General features: G+C 42.8%; 1 protein-coding gene across 3 annotated transcripts; it reads left to right on the forward strand.

The window, feature by feature from the left end:
- itgb7 (integrin, beta 7) lies at positions 1-25051 on the forward strand. Of its 3 annotated transcripts, XM_066708626.1 has the most exons (17): positions 1-198; positions 4159-4271; positions 4769-4877; positions 4986-5065; positions 5186-5387; positions 5556-5726; positions 7117-7358; positions 17367-17522; positions 17621-17716; positions 20439-20528; positions 21608-21748; positions 21917-22107; positions 22232-22491; positions 22796-23012; positions 23298-23482; positions 23605-23765; positions 24018-25051. In XM_066708626.1, the coding sequence occupies exons 3-17, from the start codon at positions 4772-4774 to the stop codon at positions 24081-24083; spliced, it is 2364 nt and encodes a 787-aa protein (XP_066564723.1). In that variant the 5' UTR covers positions 1-198; positions 4159-4271; positions 4769-4771; the 3' UTR covers positions 24084-25051. The 3 variants fall into 3 exon arrangements, with proteins under 3 accessions (XP_066564723.1, XP_066564724.1, XP_066564721.1); XM_066708627.1 differs by lacking the exon at positions 4159-4271 and having other exon boundaries at positions 4702-4877; XM_066708624.1 differs by lacking the exon at positions 4159-4271.

Genomic DNA, 25051 nt, shown 5'->3' on the forward strand with positions numbered 1-25051 from the left:
GCGTGGGGTAGGGCGAATGACTTCTGTGCTGCGCTCTCCGTCGCTCTGCATTTCACACCGGCGACGGACTGTGAGACGGAGTGTGCAGGTTGAGTTCGTTTGAACGGTACCTTTGTCTCCTATTCAAGAACGTGTTGCGTGCTCCACAGAGGCCGACGGACTCAGGGCTTTGATCTGACAGCAGCCGACTGACTGCCAGTAAGAAACCTGTTATTTCTTTACCTCGCCTGGATCGCTAGTGACTCATTATTTTTTGTACTTCGTTTCTGTTTGCATATTATTTCTTAATTTTTTGGTCGAGCGTAGCTGGAAAGTTATTTTGTATTAATAGTTATCATAATAGAAATAACAAAAACATTATAATTAGTATGCTGAGAAAAACAAAATCAAAGGCAGATTAACTGGAGTTTCAGAAACCAAACGACACTGTTTAGTTAAATCGTTATTATAATTTTTTTCATCATTATTTTTCGTGCTCTTATCCAATGAAAATGTTATACTGTTTAATGTAACGTTGTTGCTTCAAAGATGTGTTACTTTATCGGAAGTGTACTGGAAGCCTTGCCAGGTGTGACCCTATTTGGATATATTAGATGTGATGTGAGTTGCGCTTTTAATCACGGCTTGAATCGTCATGGGGGCTGTTTCCATCGTGTGCTCTGTATCGGGAATACACGCATGTGGGTTTTAATGGAAACGATGCTATATATATATATATATATATATATATATAATTTCTTCTGTCCCGTGCGACACTTCTTCATTTGAAGACCCGACACTCGGAGTTCCTGCTCCTGACCTGATAAGTAGGGCCAGACGGAATCTGCAGGACATTTTTCCAAATTCTGTGGAACTTTTTACATAATTTCTGCTGGAAACCTGCATAAATGAATACACTGGAATTAATGTTCTTCTAGAGTGCTTTAACCGCGTCTGCTTCCAGGATTGTTCAGTGGTGTGCTGACAGACCCCTGTCTTTAGAGACGCACAGAGAAATCATTTAAGCTAGGCTTCCCTTTTCCAATCGATTTGACATTGTAGTTTTGTGCAACAACGTCCATGAATCGGGATGTATTCAGAGTACACTAAAAAAAAATGTGGAACCGATGTGGAATCTGTACCATTTTATTGATTCATTTTAGTGTGATTTTATTCCGTTTTTTGTGTGTGATTTATATTACTTTTGTTATAGTTATTGTGTGACAGTAAATATCTTCCTTTGTTTTATATTATTTGTCCATACAGTGTAACTGTGTGTGACCATGTCCAGACAACATCCATCTGATAGATAAATAGACATACATTTGTGGTTATACATATTTTCTGTACAGTAAACACAATGTGCCACAGATGCAGCACTTGTCCAACCCAGGATACACATCGAAACACCACTTCTTAAAGACTCTGAAACAACCCGTTATGAACAGCAGTGCAATGTCAACAGCTGTATTAACAACCTGTTTGAAGTGTAAAGTGTCCACAGGTGTATTAACAATGTGTTTAAAGTGTAATACAGCCGTTTTACTTTCAACAGCAGGATTTCAATATGAATCCATAGGGGAACAGTAAAACCTTTGACAATGGAAAGGCTCCACCACAAACCACTTTGACAAACCAGCACAGTTGGCTATCCAAATCAACACGGTAAAATGTGTTGTGATGAAAACACACTTCCCAAAAGGTTTGGAATGAAACGTCTGGCTTTGAAACAGCTCATAACCGAGATACAATTGCAGAACTGTCACTGAGACCCAGGTGTGGCAGGCGTATTCAGATCTGATTGATAAAAATATATATAATTATAAATAAACAACACAAGCCTTTCCTTTTGTATGAACTCCACTTGTTTTGTCTTTTCTTTTTTTCCGAGTTCACAGTTGGCATTCACGGGTCAGCCAATCAGTGCACACATGACACTGTCACGTGATGTAGCTGTTTTTCTCCAGTGTTGTTACAGGTTCATACATTACCGGACAATAATTTTCAGATCTTCTTTAAGTGAATTCTTATGTGAGGCTCTGTTGTGAAAATCATATGAAAAGGTGATCTGCACCAGGCCTGTGCAGTCGCCATCATGGCCAGGGGAACAGGATGTGAGCATTGAGAAAAAACAAGATGAAAACAGACCTGCTGAGCTCTGAGATCCCCCCAAACCCTAAATCTCGCTCTCTCTATTTTAATTGAAGGTGCTTTTCTGACGTGACTTAAAATAAGCAATGTTGCCTACGCAATTATACACTACATTATACACTGCAATTATACACTACATACATACAGACAAATTAAAGGAAAATCTCAGTTTGGCCACCATGAGCCACCAGATTGTCATCCTGGAAGAGACCACTCCTATCAGGATAGAATGTTTCACCATAGGCTAAAGGTATCACTCAGAATAACTTTGTAATGATTTGCAGTGATCCTTCTCTCTAAGGGGACAAGTGCACCCAGGAAAATGCTCCCCACAGCATAACAGAGCCTCCGGACCCCCTCAATGTAGTGGTCAAGCAGTCAGGCCTCTACCGTTCTCTTGGTTTACAGCACACATGCACTCCCCCACTTCTTGATAATATGGTGATTTATCTGACCAGTTCATTTTTTTCCACATCTCTGTAGACCTGTGCCTATGGTTCTTGCACCACTGAACTCTCAAATGTGCATTTGTTTTCATAATGAGGGGTTTATGCACTGCCATCTTGTTCCAAAATTGAGGTCAACTGGGCCTGCTCAGCATTTTTATACATGCCACAGAGCATGATAGGATGTTAATTGCTTAATTGTATCATGCAGTACACTTGTTTGGAGGCATCTGCATTCTTTATGTTCCTCCACTCATTTATTCAGGCTTTTCCATTCATTTGTCACGTGTCTGTATATGGAAATATAATATTTCACAGAGTGTTTTATAAAATACAACAAAAATACATTAAAGGACAAAAATATAGCAAGAGAAAAATACATGAATTGTTCATTCAGGTTACATGGTTATTTATTTCATTTCCACTGTGTGTCTGGGAGGGAGGGGCAGGAAGTAGCACCTGAACGACTTTTGCTATTTTGTTGTCTTAGAGGAAGACACTGATCTGAGTTTGAGTCTCAAGGGAGTGTGGGTGCATGGGTGCGTGCGTGCGTGCGTGCGTGCGTGCGTGTGTGAGATTCTGGTCAGTGTTAGGGAGTAGCTCAAAGTAGCTATGCGACTGTAGTACTTATTTCAGAAATGTGTGACTTCCAACGGTTTTTCTTTTTTAGCAAAAGCTCAAATGCTTTTGGTGAGGAATGGTTTGAAATATCTGCGCTGACTTTGCAACACTGGACTGTCTCTAGTGAGGCTCGGATGCTGAACATCAATATTAGCTGTTATTTTGAGAAGCACACATTTGTTTATTTTAGCCGTAAATGAGAACACTGCTGAGAAAGATCTCAACTGTTTTATCTCTAGACTAAACAATTAATTTAGGCCCATCTCTTATACAGGATATGCACTTAAAATGCAGACGATACATTGCATAAACCACATAAGCAAATGACTGTATTATATTTTGCAGGTTTTATGCATAACTTGAGGTGCACAGAATACGTGACATTGATTGGTTCTGTGGGGCTGCCTGGAAAGTATCCAAATCCACTATTTAGGCCCGTGTTTAATTGATACCGATGCTGCAAGTAGCCTACATTCATAGTTTGCCCCCCCGCTAAGTTCTCATGACTGTCTTGTCTAACCTAACCCAACTTGGTTATAATTAAATAAGTTAATTTAAAATGGATAAAAAGGTAAAGTAGTAGGAACATATGAAAACAACAGTAGTGGCAGCCCTATGGCTGAAAGTACCAGTGAAGACCTGTGAATCACAGTAGGAGGCAGAGTGTTAATGCAAATACAATTTTTTTTTAACGAAGATAGCTCGTAGTAACTTCCCCACACTGAGTGTGTCAGTGTGAGCGTGTGTGCTGGGTGTTGATATGGTGTGAACATACTTGTCAAATCCATTTCCTTCCTGTAACTGAATGACTTTTACTTTTACACTCCTGCTTTTACTTTTGAAGTACAGTGTTTTTTAAGATTGCCTTGCCTGCCACTGTCTAACTGTTCCTGTCTCTGTCTTTGTTTCTGTCTTTGTCCCTGTCCCTGTCCCTGTCTCTGTCACCCTGTTTTGCCCACAGATTTCATATGGTGCCTGTCTGCCTGCTCGCCCTCCACTTCCTGTTTCCCAGACTGGCCGTGCGCATGCCCTGTCACAACTGAGAGCCAACAGTGTAGTTGTCTGTCATCTGCGGTTTGTCTGCTTTTTTGTCAGTGTCTGTGGGGAAACTTGGACAGAGCCGCCAGCTTCCCATGCTGGCTGTGTGAGTGTGGACGTGGGCGTGTGTGTGGTGACTTGTTTCTGTACGCATCTATTCTCTGGTCTCTTTGTGGGAGACAGAGACAGAGTGCAAGTGCAGAGTGCAAGCTGTTCTGTTGTGAGTATGAATGTTTAGTGGGTCACACTGAGAGCAAGTGAGAGATAGTTAGAGAGATGGTGAAAGATAAAGAAAGACGTTTGCACCCTCTTCTTCCCTCCCATGCCCTCCCCTCCTCTCCTCCTCTCCCCTCCTCTCCTCCTCCCTCCCTCTCTGCATTGCTACAGAGAATGTTAAAAGATGTAAAGAAATATGAAGATGGTGGTTTTGCGGTTCACTCTGTGAGGGTGGTGCCTCTCTTCTCAGGTGAAAACAAAAACTGGCGCGCCTGCCTGCGTGTGCTGTGTCTGACTGAGTTTCTGTCCTCGCACAGAGCATGGGGAGCTGGGTGGCGTGGACGCGATCGGGGGAGCGATGTGCATTGACTCTGGCACTGGCCGTGCTGTTGCACTCCACCATACTGAGACACAGCGCCGCATTGGGTAGGTCGCTGAGCGATGACTGGCTGGAGCTGGAGACGTGTTGTGTTATTGATGTTCTGTTGTGTTTCTGCTTGTCCCTCTGTGCGTCTGCGTGCGTCTGATTGGCAGGCTCTGTGGGGCAGTGCAAGCCCAAATCCTCCTGTAACGAGTGTATCAGGACCCCTCACTGTGCATGGTGCAGTAAAGTGGTGAGTACACTCACACTCACACTCACACTCACACTCACACTCACACTCACACTCACACTCACACTCACACTCACACTCACACTCTCACTCACACTCACACTCTCACTCTCTCACTCTCAGGATTTCCTGCAGCCTGGGGAGGGCCAGTCTCGGCGCTGTGGCTCCGTGGAAGCCCTGAAGGGGAGGGGCTGCACTCAGGACAAGATCCAGAGTCCCAGGGAGGGGATGAAACTTCTCAAGAACCAGCCAATCAACAGTGGACAGAAAGGGGACACTGTGGTGCAGCTCCGCCCCCAGAGTCTAAACCTGCAACTGCGATTAGGTGAATTTGTCAGAGAGTGGGTGTGTGTGAGTGAGTTTATGTATTCGTGCAAGAGTGTGTGTGAGTGTGCCCCTGTAGTGAACTCAGCTTTAAACCCCTGTGTCACATTATGCACTTCCTGTATCTTGAACTCTGATCCCTGACCTCTCTGTGGTGTGTGTACCCCAGGGGTCCCCCTGCAGTTCCAGGTGACGTTCCGTCGGGCGGAGGGCTACCCCATCGACCTGTACTACCTGATGGACCTGTCATACTCCATGAATGATGACTTGCAGAACATCAAGAACTTGGGGCAGGAGATCCTGAGCGCACTGACCAGTGTCACCAAGTCCGTCAGGATCGGTGAGAGACCCCACCCCACCCCCCACAAGACCTCCCCACTGACCCCTCCCATTGAGAGAGTCAAGAGATACACAGAAATGCAGCGTGTTGGATTGCAGGAGCGTTGTTGTTTTTTTTTTTTTTTTTATGGGTGAAGTAAATCAAATTAAAATACAACAGAGGAGAGCGAGCAGCCCTGCCCTGCCCAGCCACACAATAGAGTCGTAAAGTAATATAATCACAATAAAATGAATCCAGAAAATAGTACAGATTGTACCTTGGTTCCAAAATGTTTTAGTGGACTCTGAATACATCTGGATTCATGGAGGTCGCTGCTTTGCCATTTGCATTCTGTTTGCATTTTGGTTTTAGGTTCATACTCATGTATCGGATGATCTCAGTCTGAGGCTAAAAATATCAAAACTACATTGTCAAATCGACTGGAAAAGGAAGCATAGCGAAGATGATGCCAGTGAATAATACACATCCACCTAAGTCCCAGCAATTGTGCTCAATAATTTCGATGTGCTTCTATAAACTTGGGGAGCGCTTTTGTGTACCTTCTGTCATCACACCTAGACACAGTTACAGCACGGTTACAGAAGTAGACACAGTTAGAGCACTTGACATCTTCCTGTAGGCCATCCAGGAACATCATTAGATGGCCGGTGTTGTATGTATATAGCATGTAGCATGGCAGTGAAGGATCCCATGGTTGCTCATGGCAGCACAAAGTGTAACATTGCCCTTATGTTGGCCAGGGACATCCACAAGAGCTCGGTGGCCAATAATGTTGTGATGTTCCATCTTCGCTTTGTGAGTTTAAGCCCTGCCTCATCCACAAAACTGCAGCTCTGCTGTTTCAGGCTGAGGGCTTCTGTGCAGGCAAGTGTAGGCTTTCTGAGCAGGAGGGGTTTCCGGTGCTGTGTCTCTGAGCTGGAGGGTCTCTAGTGCTGTGTCTCTGTGCTGGGGGGGCTGCTGGTTGGAGAGGAAGTGCTATGTGCTCAGCAGGGCTGATAAGAACAGTTAGAGACCCTAAAGCTCTGGGTGGAATCAAATGGGTAAAATAATTTGAATTAGAAACTACTCACACATACACACACAAACACACACACACACACACACACACACACACACACACACACACACAAAAATACCCACCACCCAGCCTGGGCTGTTTAAGGGGCTTGATCAGTCTCCACTGCTCCACTACACTGCCTTTGTGCGTGTGTGTGTGTGTGAATGTGTGTGTGAGTGAGTATGTGTGAGTAGTTTCTGTTTACCATCCATTCCATATATTGTGATTCATATTGTCTCATTCAAATTATTTTACCCATTTTGATTCCGATTCTAATTCTCATACCGTTTGCTCACCCCACTGCCTGCTCTCCCCACTCCCTCCTACCATCAGGGTTTGGCTCGTTTGTGGACAAGGTGGCGCTGCCGTATGTCAGCACAGTGCGCTCCAAGCTGAAGAACCCCTGCCCCAATCGACTGACCTTCTGCCAGCCAGCCTTCAGCTTTCGCAATGTGCTGCCCCTCACCAATGATGCTGCCGAATTCCAGCGCCGCGTCAGCCAGCAGAACATCTCCGGCAACCTGGACTCGCCCGAGGCCGGCTTCGATGCCATGATGCAGGCAGCCGTTTGCCAGGTACCTCGTTCCCGCACCCCCCCAAGGGTTTACTTATTCAAGAGCGTTGTATTGTGTAGCTGCATTTTGCATGGGAACAATGTTAATTGTTAAAGTATGGTTACATTTTGGTATGGGCTGGGGTTAGAGTTCAAGTCCGAACTACAATTAGGCTTCTGTTAAGGTTGGGGCTGTGCTACTACTGGGTTAACTGTATCTGGTATAATAGGGGTGCACTGATATATCGGTTGGTTATCGTATCAGCACCAATAAAGAGAAACTATATTATTGTCTATTTTTGGTCATTGTAGTCAATAATGTTTACTGATACTTATACGGGTTGTCACCTATCATGCTGTGACGCATAAACCGTGAGATAGTAAAGTATTTGCAATGTGGTGTGCAATGTGCAATCTAGAGTAGTAAATGTCTCAAAGTAGTGTGGTTTGGATTTTTTTAAATGTCTGAAAACAACATCAGAACAGCTGATTTGCAAGTTATGTGCTGGAAATATTTCAAGTGGTGGCAACAGCAGTAGAGTTTGTAACAAAAAAATGTATACATCACCTCAAGACGGGCCACATCACTACAGTGACTACCTAAAGATAGGAGAAGAGAAAAACAAAGCAGAGATACTTTATGTCCCAAGTTACTATTGTACATTTCTCCCTAATACTGTCATCTGCTAAACTGTTTTAAGTTTATTAAACAGCCAGTTGTGTTTCTACTATTACACTCAATATTTTTTTTGATAGGACATTTGATTTGTTGTGTACAAAGTGTAAAATGTACTTCCAAATGAATCTAGGAGCACAAGCAAAACAAACAAACAAAAAACAGCATGTCCGCATGTATTCCGGTTACAGTTACTCCTGTCAGACGAGTAGTCTGATTACCGATTAATTTTAAAAGAGTAAGAGATTACTGATTACTTCTAGATCATTTACATGAAAGTGTACACGTGTAAGGAAATTGTGCAAATCTGAAGGGACCCACGTGTTGTATTTTTGCAACATTTTTTATTTACGCGTCTCTAGCCAAAGAGCGGCTGATTCGGTGCCATTGTACAACAGGCAGGCAGAATGGAAGTAACACACAGTTCTATCACATTGTGCCAACATAAATTAGGTTTCTACAACGTTGTGGCAACATTGTGTGTTAACGGGGATTTAACTCGTTGAAGTACAGGCAGTTGTTCACTTTCAAAGAAAGAAAATGGAACAAAGTGCAAAATGTGCCCACCATGTAGAGTCTGCTCTAAATGACTCAACTTAAAATATAAAAAACAACATCTGGAGGTAAGATTTTATTTTTGAAATGTGTGCAGCCTTCAATTTTACTTGACATGCGAGTAGAAAATACGCATTTTAATAAAAATGATAATAAATACGATTTAATAATTGCATATTTTAATGAAAGCATAATAAGCAAAATGGCAACACGGGCATAGTATAAGCAAAAGCATTATCAATAGTTTGCATTTGCAGTAATACGTTATCCTATCCAAATTTAAGATAAATCCATGTAAATTACAAATAGTTCCTGTGCATCCTAGCTGTTTCTATGATCTTAAAATACTTAATATAATACCAAGACAATTAAATACTTAATATAATACCAAAATAACAACATACACTGTATTAATAGTCTAAAACAAAATAAATCACATAAACTGAATAAACTCGTCCTAACCAGTTCCGTGCTGTGCCGTGCTGTGCTCTTTAACAGAGTGTGCGTTCAGGGGATCCTCACATGTCAAACCTTTAAACTTTTACAAACCGATAGATATCACTTAAAAAAAGGTAAGACATTAATAATGGGTTAATTGCAGAAAGAAGATGCATAACATTAATTGACACTTAAAAAATACCGCCTTAATTGCATTGATTTCAATGTGTGTTTTCGGTGCCAGGTAATTTGAAACTTGTGACTGCATTTCTCTTGGATAGAAAAATGCAAAGCATTTAAATCCCCTTTGTTATAGCAAGTTGCTTGATCCGTGTATCTTTACAGATAGAACAAAATAAACTGTAGACTTTGTAAGCATTTAAAGTACTTACAATTTAGAGAAGATACCTGTTTAAGTTTTCAAGAAAATGCGTTTCACATATCACTAATTAGCAGAAAACAAACCATGTGCCTGCATTAAAATGACAGTGAATGAGATACACCTTTGACATTAATGCATTATTGATATGTCTGATTTATGTTGGTTTGTAAAAATGTAAAAGGTATCAAAATGCAGTTTCAATTGTTTAAAAATGCATATGTAACCCACCACTGCTTTAAGGCTGCAAGGTGAGGTACTCGTCTAGGTCTGGGTCCGAAGGAGACTGGTAGGCTCGACCAACAGAAATAAACTACATCCACCCCAAGGAAGACTAATACAATATATTCTTGCAGGTTGCTTTATGTAAAGAGATATTTTCATCAAATAAATAAATTCTCATTTCATTAGATCATTACATCAAATAAATAAATATTCTCATTTCATTAGATCATTTCATCAAATAAATAAATTCTCATTTCATCAAATAAATAAACTCATTTCATTACTTCCTTTTTCCTATTTCTAAAACTCAAATTTCACAAAAGGTTAATCACATTTCATTGCTCAACACATATATATAGATAAACCTACTGGCCAGTATGTAATAGAATAACAACAACAACAACAATAATAATAATAATAATAATAATAATAATAATAATAATAATAATAATAATAATAATGAGATCTCATTTAAAAAGTAAATAAAGTAGCAACAAAAATCTCTTTGAATTGTCCCTGAAAAATGTACCACACATTAGCAGTGATGGTCAACCAGGCAATCGTCCATCCAGCGGTGAGAGAATGACTGTAGGTGGTCAGCACGTAGAGGACAAGATGACTAGAGGCATCGCTGTATAGTTCCAGTAGGAAGGGGTAGACAAGAAACCAGTCTGCACAAAATGTACAGCACAATTAATTTAAGTAATTTCACAACTATAACAGCTTTTCTTTTGTGCGATGAGTGCGATGTGGGCCGCCACCCTTCTCTTGCTTGACGACATAGACCATCAGATATCCTCTCAACCACAACATGCACAGTGCGCTCCCATCTGTTTGCAAGCTTGTGTTTCCCTCTTATGTTGACATTCCGGAACAAGACACGATCTCCTGGGAGAAGCTCGGCCGCACAGACTTTTGGATTGAACCTTGTCTTGTTCCTTTCTCCCATCTTCCTGGAATTTTCAGAGGCCAATTCATAGCTTTCTTGTAGTCGCTGTCTGAGGTATTTCACATATTCCGAATGTGTCTTACATCCATTCCTCTTGGGCTGAACACCAAGAACAAGATCAATGGGCAATGCATTTTGTCTACCGAACATTAGCTCATAAGGAGAGCAGCCAGTTGTGTCAAGAGGCTTGACAAAGTCTCTCAAATGGTATTTATCCTTATCCTCTAGAGTTCCAAGCATACTCAGAAGTGTTCTATTGAACCTTTCAACTGGGTTTCCACGAGGATGGTATGGTGTGGTTCTCACTTTTCCAGCTCCAATTAAACTGCACAACTCCTTGATGTATGAGATTCGAAATCTCTTCCTTGATCGCTAAGAAGGTGACTAGGAAACCTGTAATGCACAATGAAATTTTCCAATAGTGCTTTGGCAATGGTTCTAGCTTTCTGGTCCTTGGTTGGGATGGCTACTGCAAATTTTGTAAAATGATCTGTGATTACAAGAATATTCCTAGTATCCCTGTTGTCAGACTCAAGGGATAGGTAGTACATACAAACCAGTTCTAGAGGATAGCTTGTAAGAAGAGGGTTAATTGTTCCTCCCTGCCTGCTCATGGACTGCAGGTGGCTGGGGTGATTGATCAATTAAGATCAATCAACCCCAGCCACCTGCTATATAAGGAGGCCTCAGCTTCCCATTAAGGAGAGTTGGTGTTGGAGGGTTAGAGAGTTGGTGTTGGAGAGGTGGGTCTGGGAGGAAACCTGCCCAGTTTGCTGTTTTGTTGGGGCTTTTGGTTTTGCTCCTTTTTGTGTCACGGTGAAGTCCTTTGACCAGCCCGTGTATTATTGTTTGAGTTTTGTGTATCTTTTGTTTGGCCATCATGCCAGTTTATTTAATAAAGCCTGTTTTGTTTGCCTGTGGTCTGTCTCCAAGCCTCCCTTACTGGCTACCCTGCCACAGAGCTGCTTTCTGTGGATGGGCTTTCCTCCTGACACACTGCTCACAATCTTTCCTCAACAGCCTGAGCCATTCTAGGCCAATAGAATCGAGCACAAGCAAGAGTGAGAGCACGTTCAGAGCCAAGATGGCTGACCTCATCATGAACACTGTGCTTCTTCTGAACAATACTCCGTCTTTGAGCTCCAATTTGTTCCATTCCCTGGAATAATTTTGACTTCTGGTGAATCTGCAGCCATCTCTTTAAAACTGGGCTTCTTGTTCTTTACAATGAAATGAAGCACTCGTTGAATTTCAACATCTTCTCTTTGAGATTTTATCCAGTCGTGATGAGTCGTTCCCGGAATGGTGTTTTAACCAGGACAAATAAATGCTTCTGGGATGGCAGTGGCATCCAGTGCTAAGGACTCTGCAAAAATGGGAAGTTCTGGGGTTTGTAAGCTTCCATCAGAGGATGACATGATAGAGTATTGCTGACACAGGGCAGGAAGCATGTCTTCAGAAAATGTCTTACTTCTTCCATCCAAAATCCTCGTCTTCAAATCTTCAATTCTCTCCTCTTTTAAGAAGGCATCATCATCTGGGGAGGGATCCTGGGGACATCTGGACAACTCATCAGCATCTTGATTAGTGTTTCCGGCTCTATACTTGATGTTAAAATGGTAAGTAGATAAGGCTGCAAGCCAGCGGTGTCCTGCTGCATCCAGCTTGGCGGTGGTCAACACATAGGTAAGAGGATTGTTATCTGTTAGCAGATGGTCTCTCTTGTAGATCTTTCCCCTCTTCCTGGGTGGACAATATCCTGCTGTAAGGCAATTCAGTGGTCTAGCAATCTTGGAATAAGCCTGGACAAAGCGTCGGTAGTTTCCAGCAAAGCCTAGGAATCGCTTCAGCTCCTTCCTGTTGGTGGGACGAGGCCAATTCTTTAATGCAGAGATCTTCTCTGGTCAGTGTGAACTCCATTGGCATCAACAACATGACCAAGGTACTTAACAGAAGTTTGGAAGAAATGGCATTTATCAGGGGAGAGCTTTAGGCCGTTTTCTTTAAGCCGAATTAGCACCTTCATTAGCCTCTCCTCGTGTTCTTCCAAAGTCTCTGAGAAAACGATCAGGTCATCTAGGAACACTAAAACCTCATTCAGGTGTAGGTCTCCCACACATCTCTCCATAAGGCGTTGAAAGGTGCTTGGTGCATTTGTGACTCCCTGTGGCATGCGGTTGAACTCCCAGAACCCCATGGGACATACAAATGCCGTTTTGTGTTTATCTTCCTCTGCCATTTCCACCTGATAATACCCTGACTTTAGATCCATAACTGAAAACCACTTTGCCCCACTCAGGGCAGAGAACATCTCTTTGATGTTTGGAAGAGCATATGCATCTTTGATGGTTCTCATATTTAAATTCCTATAATCAATGCATAGCCTTATCTTGCCACTTTTCTTTCTCACCAATACTATAGGAGACACAAAGGGACTCTCAGACTCTCTGATGGTCCCTGCATCCAGAAGTTCTCGCAAATGTTGTCTGACAGCTTCCTGATCACATGGATGTATTGGTCTTGACCTTGCTTTGAAGGGAGTCTCATCTCGCATTCTGATGTGGTGCTTTACTGCGGTAGTGTGCCCATAAGATGACTCATCCATGGCAAACACCTCAGATACACTATTCAGTTTCTCTAAGATTTGTTTTTTCCATTCTGGAGGGATGGCAGAATCATTGAGGCCAAAAGTAAGTTGGTCTTTCTGAGACTGGACATTCAAGGTGGACTGCTCTGATTTCAATGGTGTAATGCGATCGGCAACCATCGCCTCAGCTATCACTGTTCTAGGCAACATTGTGGACGGTGATGTTCTTAAACACAACTGGGATCTTGCTTGAGGACTTCTGTGGAATGCTAACAATGGCTCCCTCCACAAAGATTCCACCTGGCAGTGGAGAAGCTTGAGGTGAGTCAATGACAAATGAAGTCTGAGAAATTGATTTCTTCACACGGACTCCACCAAAGAGGCAAACTTTCTTTCCAGCAGGAATGGTGACGGGGCGGTGTCTGTGCAGTCTAACTTCACTGACCTCTCTCCCTCTCTCATGGTTCTGTGCAACATACTGAAACAACATATAACAGTTATCACTGAGATCAGACCTCCATGGGAACTTTATCCCTTCTCTCTCCATGCCGCTCTGATAAAGCCTGTCTAATACATTTGTCCCAATCAACAAGGGAATCTGTCTGTTAAAGTGACAGTCTGGAACAATCTGAACCAAAGATGTTATTTCTTCCTGTACATCAGTGATTTTGCTTGGTAACAAAAGAAGAACTTGAATATAGCCAGATAAGGAACATGTTGCCCACCCGCACCCTCTATCTCAAACAGAGTGTTGATTGGCTGAATAGGAAGGAATGACAAGTTGTTCATATAGAAAGTCTCTGAGATGGTTGTGACCTGTGATCCTGTGTCCTGAATAGATGCACATTCCACTCCCTCAATGAAAACATATGCAGTGCACCAAGGTCCTACTAGTCCACAAGGAAGGTGTTCTTCATTTTGACTGCTCAGTTCTGCTGGTTTTCTTTGCTGGTTCAGCATAATTTCAAATGATTTGGGACTAAACTGATGTACGTTCTCAGCTCCTGATTGTCCCTCAACAGGAGCTCCTACAAGTTTAAAGACATGTGAGGGTACTCATATTGAGCTCTCCATTTCTCACGCTTCTCTCTCAGCTCTGTATCCTTCTGACGGACAATTGCAGGATTTGGATCGTTTGAGCAGCGGACAGCAATGTGTCCATCCTTACCACACTTGAAACAGAACTAGGGTCTGGGTAGGCGAGGGTTTGCTGCAACTGTAGTAGTTCTTGCATTAGCGACTAGACAACTGCTCTTCACACTAGCCTCTTGAGGAGGTTCAGTGGTCAGGAATGGACTGCTGACTTTTTCTTTGTCCTTCTTTGATAAGGACGCAACCTGTTTTCGCAACTCTGCAATGTCCTTCATGAGCTGTTGTGTCTCATCTGTGTTTTTCTTACTTAAAGAGATGCTTGTTTCCTTGTCATCAGAAGCAATGCCATACACTGTGTGAGCATGTGCAGCAGCCCTAGAGCTCCCCAGGTGTTTCTCCATCCTATCCAATTTTGCCAATCGTCTATCTTCTTCTGTTCTAAGTAGAAGTAACAGCTCTGGAAATGGTGGTGGGCTGATTTTCTTGTGCTCCAACTGGATACCAATGATTAATGTCTGATCCCAACATCCCCTACAGAACTGTCTCAGGAGGTGCTTGTTCGAGTCTTCAACAGGAACTCCCCCTCTAGAAATAACTTTGTTTAGAAGAGTCTGTAGTCGTTGCAAATAATCAGATGACTTCTCACCAGCATTTTGATTGGAACTCGGAAAAGTTGCAAACAGTTCTTCTCCATCTTCTACCACCCCAAAGACAGATTCAAGATACGTACTGGGTGGTGAGGTCATGCCAAGCGGTTTGACGATGTCAGAAGTTGGACTCGTCAAACTCTCCAGGATCCTCCTCACTTTCTGAGCATCAGAAACAGCAGTGTAATATATTAGCAGCTCCACCTGTGTGCACCAGGTATCATATTCCACTTCTCCACTGGGTTTTGGTCTCCTCCCTGAGAAAGTGCAAATCTTACTCTGGTGCAAGTGTGGTGTGACAGACTCACTCCTGATTACATGAACCACAACAACCCTTTGCACACATGGGGGATTGAAGACACCCTCATCAGTGTGCAATGGGCTCTGATCAAACTGCACTCCTGCAGGGGGAGATCCAAACATGATCTGAAGCCCCATGGTGCTTTGGGATTCTTGATCTGCATCCGCTTCGGTCTCAAGACTCACTGAGGGGTCACATCTAATACGTTTCAGTTCAGTCTCTAGAACACTCAGAAAACTGGCTTTGCTATTCCCAGTTAAAATATCTAGATCTTGCAAATATTTGTTAGCTAATTCTCTGCCCAACTCTTCCTGACAGATCTCACAAATGATTCTGATATTCCACATCTCAGAAGGATCAGCAGGGCTAGGCAAGTCACCAAAGTGGTCTGGACTAATTCTTGAAACAGATCTTTCAGAGACATATTGGATTAAAACTCTACTGCTGGGTTGGTCTGGGTCGCCAGGGATCCTGACAATTTTGTTAACCTCTCCACTTACTTTATCAATTATTTCTTGATCAGAGAAAAATTGGTTAACCCCTGTCACCATTAAACTGCTAGGACCATGCAGGGTATGACTGTTGCAGAGATCCATTCTTCCTTAAAATGTGTTAACTTTTTCTACACAACTAAAATAATCAATTAACTACTGGGGTGGAGTACTAAAATAACAGAATTACAGTATTAAGCCTAACCAATCTCCTGGCTGGCTTGCCACAAATTAGTATGTAACCCACCACTGCTTTAAGGCTGCAAGGTGAGGTACTCGTCTAGATCTGGGTCCGAAGGAGACTGGTAGGCTCGACCAACAGAAATAAACTACATCCACCCCAAGGAAGTCTAATACAATATATTCTTGCAGGTTGCTTTATGTAAAGAGATAGTTTCATCAAATAAATAAATTCTCATTTCATTAGATAATTTCATCAAATAAATAAACTCATTTAATTCTTCTTTTTCCTATTTCTAAAACTCACATTTCACAAAAGGTAAATCACATTTCATTGCTCAACACATATATACAGATAAACCTACTGGCCAGTATGTAAAATAATAGCGGTGATGGTCAACCAGGCAATCGTCCATCCAGCGGTGAGAGAATGACTGTAGGTGGTCAGCACATAGAGGACAAGACGACTAGAGGCATCGCTGTATAGTTCCAGTAGGAAGGGGTAGACAAGAAACCAGTCTGCACAAAATGTACAGCACAATTAATTTAAGTAATTTCACAACTACAACAGCTTTTCTTTTGTTAACTACTTACACTAAATCAGTCACACTAAACAAATAAATATGTAAACAAACACAGTTCTTTCTCTCTATATAAATATATATATGGCTTTACCTGCTCTGTGTGTTATATATATACCACATTCAAATATCAGTATCCACCTTTATGAATTAATAACACCAAACTTATAAGTAATGCAAAGCGCTAGATCGGCTTTTAAACAAGACGCCATTTTACTGTATATGCGCACACTAGCTCCTTAGATTAGTAAAGTGCCGTTTGTTTCTTACTTCACTTACTTACTTACTTACTTCTTTACTTCTAACTCCCCTCGAAAAGTGTTAAGGGATTCTTAATAAGGGACTATCTACAAAGTGTAAAAATAACCTGGGTTACACATACACTACAAAATGCAAAGTACAATATGCAAGAAAATGTAAACCGATGCAAATCTTAATTACCATTTTAATTGTAACAATTTCAATACGTCATCCATATTAAAATGTGTAGTACATTTTGTTTCACTTCTTGAATTTAGCTGCTTTTGTTTTTTTATAAAGGGAAAAAAGTATTCCAAAAGTAATCTAAAAGTATTCTGATTACGTTACTGACTTGGAGTAATGTATTGGATTAGATTACAGATTATTTTCAAAACAAGGTAAGTATTCTGTAACGGAATACTTTTAAAAAGTGACCCTCCCAACCCTGTCTGGATTTTACGCAAACAAGAAAAAACTATTTTAAAATACCATACACTATTAATGTTAATATCGGCTGATTTTGTTTGGGGAATGATCGAAAATTCTTATTGTTACACTTTCAGCCTGCTGTTGTCATAGTTGTTTTTATCATTAATGTTTTTGTTATTTTTATTATTGTTGCTGAGGTTCTTGTTCTTCTTATTCTCATTTGTATTATTCTGGTTGTCGTTGTGGCCCTCCCTTGGCAGGAGGAGATCGGCTGGAGGAATGTGACGCGGATTCTAGTGTACACCTCAGACGACACCTTCCACACGGCCGGGGACGGCAAGCTGGCCGGCATCTACCTGCCCAGTGATGGCCGCTGCCACCTGGATGCCGGGGAGTACAAGAGGAGCACTGACTATGTGAGACTGGCAGGGCAGGGCAGAGATGGGCTGGGCTGTGGTTTCTTAAAACACTTTCTCTCATGTCACTTCTCTCTTTCTTACTATCTCTCTTTTAGGACTATCCTTCTGTGGGTCATCTATCTCAGATCCTCTCATCCCACAACATCCAGCTGATCTTCGCCGTAACGGACAAGAGTGTCCCGAGCTATCGGGTACATGCCTGCCATGGGGGGAGGGGTGGGAGCGTAAGGGTCTATTCACACTGAACGCAACTGAACGTGATTTGTCTTGTGGCAAAGCGATTTTGTTACCGCAACATAGTCTTTCACACCGGTAGCGACTGATGTGAGCGATGTGATAATTTAATTAAAAAAAAAACATTTTCCAAGGAAGATGATGAAGTAATGATAATGTTGACTATATAGCTCTGGAAAAAATTGAGACCACTGCAAAATGATCAGTTTCTCTCGTTTTACTGTTTATAGATATGTGTTTGGGTAAAATGAACATTTTTGTTTTATTCTATAAACTACTGAAAACATTTCTCCCAAATTCCAAATACAAATATTGTCATTTAGAGCTTTTATTTGCAGAGATTGACAACTGGTCAAAATTACAAAAAAGATGCAGTGTTGTCAGACCTCGAATAATGCAAAGAAAATAAGTTCATATTCATTTTTAAACAACACAATACTAATGTTTTAACTTAGGATGAGTTCAGAAATCAATATTTGGTGGAATAACTCTGATTTTCAATCACAGCCTGGCATGCTCTCCACCAGTCTTTCACATTGATGTTGGGTGACTTTATGCCACTCCTGGCGCAAAAATTCAAGCAGCTCGGCTTTGTTTAATGGCTTGTGACCATCCATCTTCCTCTTGATCACATTTCAGAGGTTTTCAATGGGGTTCAGGTATGGAGATTGGGCTGGCTATGACAGGGTCTTGATCTGGTGGTCCTCCATCCACACCTTGATTGACCTGGCTGTGTGGCATGGAGCATTGTCCTGCTGGAAAGAACAATCCTCGGAGTTGGGGAACATTGTCAGAGCAGAAGGAACTTTTCTTCCAGGACAACCTTGTATGTGGCTTGATTCATGCATCCTTCACAAAGACAAATCTGCCCAATTCCAGCCTTGCTGAAGCACCCCCCCTATTTTTTCATCACCAATCCTCCACCAAATTTCACAGTGCATACAAGACACTGTGGCTTGTAGCCCTCTCCAGGTCTCTGTCTAACCATTAGACGACCAGGTGTTGGGCAAAACTGAAAATTGGACTCATCAGAGAAGATGACCTTACTCCAGTTCTCTACGGTCCAATCCTTATGGTCTTATGCAAACCTCAGCCTGGCTCTTCTTTGCTTCTCATTGATGAAGGGCTTTTTTCTAGCTTTGCACGACTTCAGCCCTGCCCCTAGGAGCCTGTTTCGAGACGTTCTCGCCGTGCACTTCACCCCAGCTGCCGTTTGCCATTCTTTTTGTAGGTCATTTGATGTCATCCTACGGTTGTTGACTCATCCCGATTGGTGGAGAGTCGTTTTCGCCCTCTGCCGGTCTTTGCTTTGTTGTCCCCAATGTCTGCTGCTTGACCTTGTTCTTACGAACCGCTGTCTTTGAAATTTTAAGGACGGAAGCAACCCAATGCTCGCTGTATCCCTCTGCCAGTAAAGCCAGAATTGAACCCTTCTTTTCCTCACTCAAAACTTTCCTTTTCAACTCTTTTGGCATGGTCAATAGTTATTTTTTGATTCCAATTAATTTTGAGGTACTATTAGCACTGTTTTTGCCATCCAGCTGATCCTATTGCAAGAGAATAGTGATGGCCACAGCAGTGGTTTTTATACTTTTCTTCATTAAATAAGATTTTGTTCAGGTGATCACCTAATCAGTACCTCATTCAGACACTGGAATGGAATGGCTGCCATACATGTAGAGATACTGATTTAAGAAAAAATTGCAGTGGTCTCTTATTTTTTTCCAGAGCTGTATGTTTTATGTAAATCATGTAATTCAGTATATCATATAGACAGCGTATAATAAGCTATATGGGCATATAAAGCAATATGTCATATAAATGTATGCAAATGTTTATTGCATTATTATTATTTTTTTTTAAAGCAAAATATTGTAATAACCATATGAAGGAAAAAGTATGTAAAGTGGTAAACACTTCGTAATAGAACATTCCTCCAGTGTATATGGTTCCCAAATCATTACATTAATGCATAATTGTTACTACAAGTTATTGTATAGTAATTATTATTAATAATAATAATAATATTATTATTATTATTAACTTGCCTTTTAGATTTCTGTCAACTGGAGACACCTACACCTCTGTCGCTTTTAGTTACCGGGTTGGCGGCATCTACCACATTGTGGAAGAAACATATGAAGTTTTGTAGACATGCCATTGTTTTCCTCGTTTTGTTCTTGTTTACTCTATTTTTGTGAGCAGTACAAAGCTTTTCATTGGTCACTTCCCTAAATGGCGTGCAACAAAATTGCAGACTTGGAAACACTTTCTATTTGAATTGTGTCGCTTCAGTGTTGGGTTGTCGCAAGCAGTGTGAAAGCTCCCTATCTAAACAATGTGTTCTATTTTTTTTGTTGTGGTGAAGTTTGTCATACCACAAAATCACCTGTCATGTCATGTCCGGTGTGAATTGACCTTTAGACACAATAAGGGGAGGAGGTATAAAAGCTCTACAGTAAACTACACAGTATTAAGATCAGTACTATAGTAAACTACACAGTATTAAGCTCCTGTACCAAACTCTACAGTATTAAATCTTCTGTAATAAATATTACAGTATTAAGCTCCTGTGTGTAACTGTGCAGTTTAAAAGTAACTTTAGTGATGTGATGTGTGTGTGTGTGTGCATTTGGGTGCATATGTGTGTGGGTATTTCTGTGCATGTGTGTATTTCAGGCTCTCAGTCAGCTGATCCCACAGTCGGTGGTGGGGGAGCTGAAGGAAGACTCCAGCAATGTGGTGCAGCTCATCTCTGATGCCTACAAGGTGAGTGCAGCCTGCAGCTCCTTGCGTTGTGTGCTTGTTTGACAACATTTCTTTGTCATTCTGGAAACCAGAGAACAAGCACAGGCCAGCCTCGCCCAGTGGTGCCAGGATTTATTCCTTAGTTGTGTGTGCAATTGTGCAATCATGACTTTTTCAGTGAAGGCAAAGCGTCGTGCTGCATTCTCAGCCCTGTGTTCTGTGAGCCAACTCCTGCAGACTGTTTAAGTATCTCTGTGGTTTCCTTTGCTGAGCATTGCTTGGTGGTAATCAAAGTCAGGTTACAATATAGTTTCCCCAGTTCCTGCTCAGCAGGCTGCAGCTGAGTCACTGGTTCACTTTAGAGTGGTACAAGACACAGCTCAGACAAGATCAGCGTGCACAGGCCTGTGCTGATGAAGGTCAGTTTTTGAAGAGTGCTTTTAATGGGGGAACTCAGATGGAGACCACAACCTGAAAATAAAAAGGCACCGTCCAAAATAACCTTGCACACCGTAATGCTGAATGCATGGTGGTAGGTGGGTTACATCAGCAGGGTGACATTCATTTACAGCGTGAGTCCTCGATACAAAGCAGAGACCGCAATTGGAGGTTTTAAATCACTTGATTATAAATGCATTTAAAGAGACTTTTTTGGGTTTTCTGTTCGTGATAACTTCCTCTGTCTTCCGAGCTGAACCACAAGCTGGTGCTGACACAGACAATCTGGTTTTGAGGTCTAGTGATAAAGCAGAAGCTCCAGTCTGGGCTTTCTGCTGAAGAGCTCAGTCATCAGGTCGTGTCCGCTCTCAGTGTCAGTGTGTCACAGCGGCAGGACTGAGCCTCGGCCGCTGCGGCTCCCCTGGTTTTATTAATGAATATTATACTTGAAATGGAGGATGCCGTTGCTGTGGGCTGCTGGATTTTTGTTTGTTTGTTGTAAAACTGCAAATTTTACAGTAACTGGCATTGGGATCTTCTTGTGCAATGAAATCAATTTATTTCATCATATAAATATTGAATATAATAATCTCATTATATTCAGTCTCATAGTCTCATGAAATTATGTGTGTGTGTGTGTGTGTCTGTTTGTGTATCTGCAGAGCCTGTCTTCCACCATCTACCTGGAGAGCCAGGGGGCCCCGCATGGCCTAGACATCACCTACGACTCGCACTGTGGAGGGGGGCGCTCTTTGCTGGGACAGCAGCGTGGAGAGTGCACTAACATCACCATTGATCAAGAGGTAGGACTGGTTCTGGGGGGACGCTATAAGGGTTACCAGTCATCTTCACCACACCAGAGAGGTGGGCTGTATGGGTGAGGGTCGAGGCTGAAGTCAGGGCTCACACAGTACACATGAGTGCCTCCTGGTACAGTACAAAATTATGACTCTATCTCTCTCCTCTCCCAGATCAGCTTCATGGTGACGGTGTCCAGCTCTGCCTGCCTGTCTGGCCAGCACAAATTCTTCATCAAGCCCCAGGGTTTCAGTGAGCAGCTCCAGGTTACTGTGGAGATGCAGTGCGACTGCAATTGCCAGGACCTTCAGCCACGGCATGAATTCTGCAATGGAAACGGGACGCTCAACTGTGGTGTCTGCAGGTAAGTCTGCTCTATCTGATGAGGTGACTTTAGCTCTGGTCCTGGAGATACACAGTACAGTACAGTGGATTTTTTAAAATAAATCTTTCTACTTTTCCTCCCACCCGACTGCTCTGTCCTGCAGCTGTGACCAAGGGCATCAGGGGAGAAAGTGTGAGTGTGTGAAGGAGATGGACAGGCCAGGGGGTGAGGCAGGGGGCGGGGGGGGCAGCGGTGGTGCTGACCTGTACGCCTCCTGCCGCGAGACCAACACATCACAGCTGTGCAGTGGACGCGGGGACTGCGTGTGCGGGCAGTGCGTGTGCAGGGGGGTGGACGTGCGTGGGACCTACTGCGACTGTGATGACTCCACCTGCAACAGGGACAACAACCTCATCTGTGGCGGTAAAAGGAAAAATATATTTGTCATCATTTCATCCACTAAATGAATTACAGATATTGTTCATTTTGTGGCACGAAAGGTGTATTGAAATGAAGTATGACACAAAAACGGCGCCCCATAGGGCACTGAGGTGGGGGAGGAGGGAGGGTGACTGCCCCTAGGGGGTTGAGAAATTCCAATCCTGCAGGGCTGTAGGAGATTCTGTTTTTAATCATTAATGAATTAATTAAGTAATTGAGCCCTACAGGACTACAGCTACCCCAGCTCCACACACAATAACTCAGTACCTGTAATTCCGCCACACAGGGCACGGCAGGTGTGACTGTGGGAAATGTGTCTGCGAGCCGGGCTACAGTGGCGCAGCCTGCGAGTGCCCTGATGCCCAGACAGAGTGCAAGGGTCCAGACGGAAAGCTGTGCAGTGGGCAGGGGCAGTGCCAGTGTAACCGCTGCCAGTGCAAGCAGGGATATTACGGCCAGTACTGCGGATACTGCCGACACTGTGACCCCTGTCTCACACATCGGTGAGAGTGGGGGAGTGGGCGTGGGTGTGGGGGTGTGGGTGGAGGTGGTCCAGTGCAATGCATTGTGTGTTTCAGGTCTGGTTCTGTGTGTGTGTGTGTGTGTGTGTGTGTGTGTGTGTGTGTGTGTGTGAAGGCAATGATTTTTAGGTATTGTGTTTGTGTGTATGTGCGTCTCTGTCTTTCCTGCCCTCTACCACTCTCCTCCTCGTTCTGCTTTTCTTCTCCTCCTCGCTCTCTCTCCCTCTCTTTCCATTTAATCTTGGTTGTGCTGTGCTGTGTTTGCAGTGAGTGTGTGAAGTGCCATGGAACATTGAAGGACTCCAGTGATCAGAACTGCAGCGCCCTCTGTGGTGAGACTCTGGTGAAGCGTGTGCCGTCTGTGCCGGGGTCCTTGTGCCGTGTGGAGGGCTTTGTCTTCAGCACGCAGGAGAAAGACAACGCGGTGCACATCCAGTACGCTGAGGCACCCAGTACGTCACCCCCCCCACCCGGAACTAACCCCCCCTGAGCTCTGTTACTTAACTGGAATCTTAATTGAACCATAATTGCTTAATTGACCCCTAGTCTGACCCGCTATCCTCCTCCTCCTCAGATGTGATTGATACGACAACCATGATAGTGGGCAGCTCTGTCTCCAGCATCATCTTCATCGGCCTCATCCTCATCATCGTGTACCGGATACTGTTGGAGCTGTACGACCGCCGCGAGTACCAGCACTTTATCAGGGATCAGAAGAACATGAAGTGGAAGGAGGTGAGCCTTCTGATTAGTATATTGATTAAAGGGGAAATTTAAAAATTGATTCCATGGCTGATTGATTTTGGAGGGCGATTTAGAGCAAATCAACACCACAAAATCTGAAAGGCTCTATGTCCCCTCAGAGATGCTGTATTTTCCATAAAAGGTACAACACGCATTCTGTTGCTTATAACGGCTGAACCATTTCAGTGACCTGTGTTATAACTGCTCTTCTCTCCTCTCTCTTGCTCTCAATCTGTCTTCCAGACTCAAAACCCTCTCTTCCGGGACGCCACCACCACCACGGTCAACCCCATGTTCAATGACAGTTAGACAACACCCCCATATGACAGAGGATGGACCTGCAATTCCAGAGGACATTAGGTTGCTGTTTCTACATCCTTATAGTTGGGATTGCATCCAAGATGAGGGAGAAACGGGAGAGAGGAGCAAACAACTTAACGCAAAACACAATGGCTCACAACACAATGCAGCACAGCCCAGAAACCTTCAGTGCAGAGGGGCCCAGTCCAGCCTACATCCTGCTGTCCATGAAACTCCTGTTGCGTGGTGGCTTAACTGGGAGTCAGGAGTCCACCCCATTTGTGTCACCTGAACTGAAGACTGGGCCTGTGGCACCAACACTTTCTCTGTCTGTGTTGTCCAAACCCAAGTCACATCAGTCTAACTTCACCATCGCACCATATGACTGATCTGCTGTGTCCTGTAATCTTATAAAGCAGTGGTCTCCAATCCTGGTCCTGGAGATCCCCAATCCACTTAATCTGATGTGTCACCTAAAGTCACTAATTTCTAAATACTGGGAACACATGAGAGTTATTAATCAATTAAGCAATTCAACCAAGGGAATTATTGAAATCTGAAGGTATTCAGATGGTTGCTCCAGTGGTTTCTAAAGGACTGAATTTACAAACCCACCTGCTTAATTACTTTGAAATACTTTCAGGTGTTTGAAAATTTGTGATAGAAGTGTGATCTCCAAAAACTGCTGGGCTATGCAGTACCAGGAATGGAGACCACTGTTATAAAGCAATGATGATGTGGATGCATGTCAGTCTAATAATAATAATTATTATTATTAGACTGACATGCATCCACATCACAGTGGATGTTAATAATTATAATAATTATTATAATTATCAACATTGCATTTAACATTTAACATCGCATTTGATTTAATTTGTCTGTATTTAAATTAATAAAGCACAACAATCTCTTTAACAATAACTTAAACTTCAGACCTGTTTTAAATGCAGCTATAATAAATGTCTTTGCAGAAA

Source organism: Amia ocellicauda, chromosome 7 (genome assembly GCF_036373705.1).
Source record: "Amia ocellicauda isolate fAmiCal2 chromosome 7, fAmiCal2.hap1, whole genome shotgun sequence".
NCBI classification, from domain to species: Eukaryota; Metazoa; Chordata; class Actinopteri; order Amiiformes; family Amiidae; genus Amia; species Amia ocellicauda.

Coding starts and splice junctions, on each gene's coding strand:
- itgb7 (XM_066708626.1), top strand. CDS start 4,772: ATGGGGAGCTGGGTGGCGTGGACGCGATCGGGGGAGCGATGTGCATTG. Junction 5,727..7,116: donor CACCAAGTCCGTCAGGATCG/GTGAGAGACCCC, acceptor TCCTACCATCAG/GGTTTGGCTCGTTTGTGGAC. Junction 17,717..20,438: donor AGAGTGTCCCGAGCTATCGG/GTACATGCCTGC, acceptor TGTGTATTTCAG/GCTCTCAGTCAGCTGATCCC.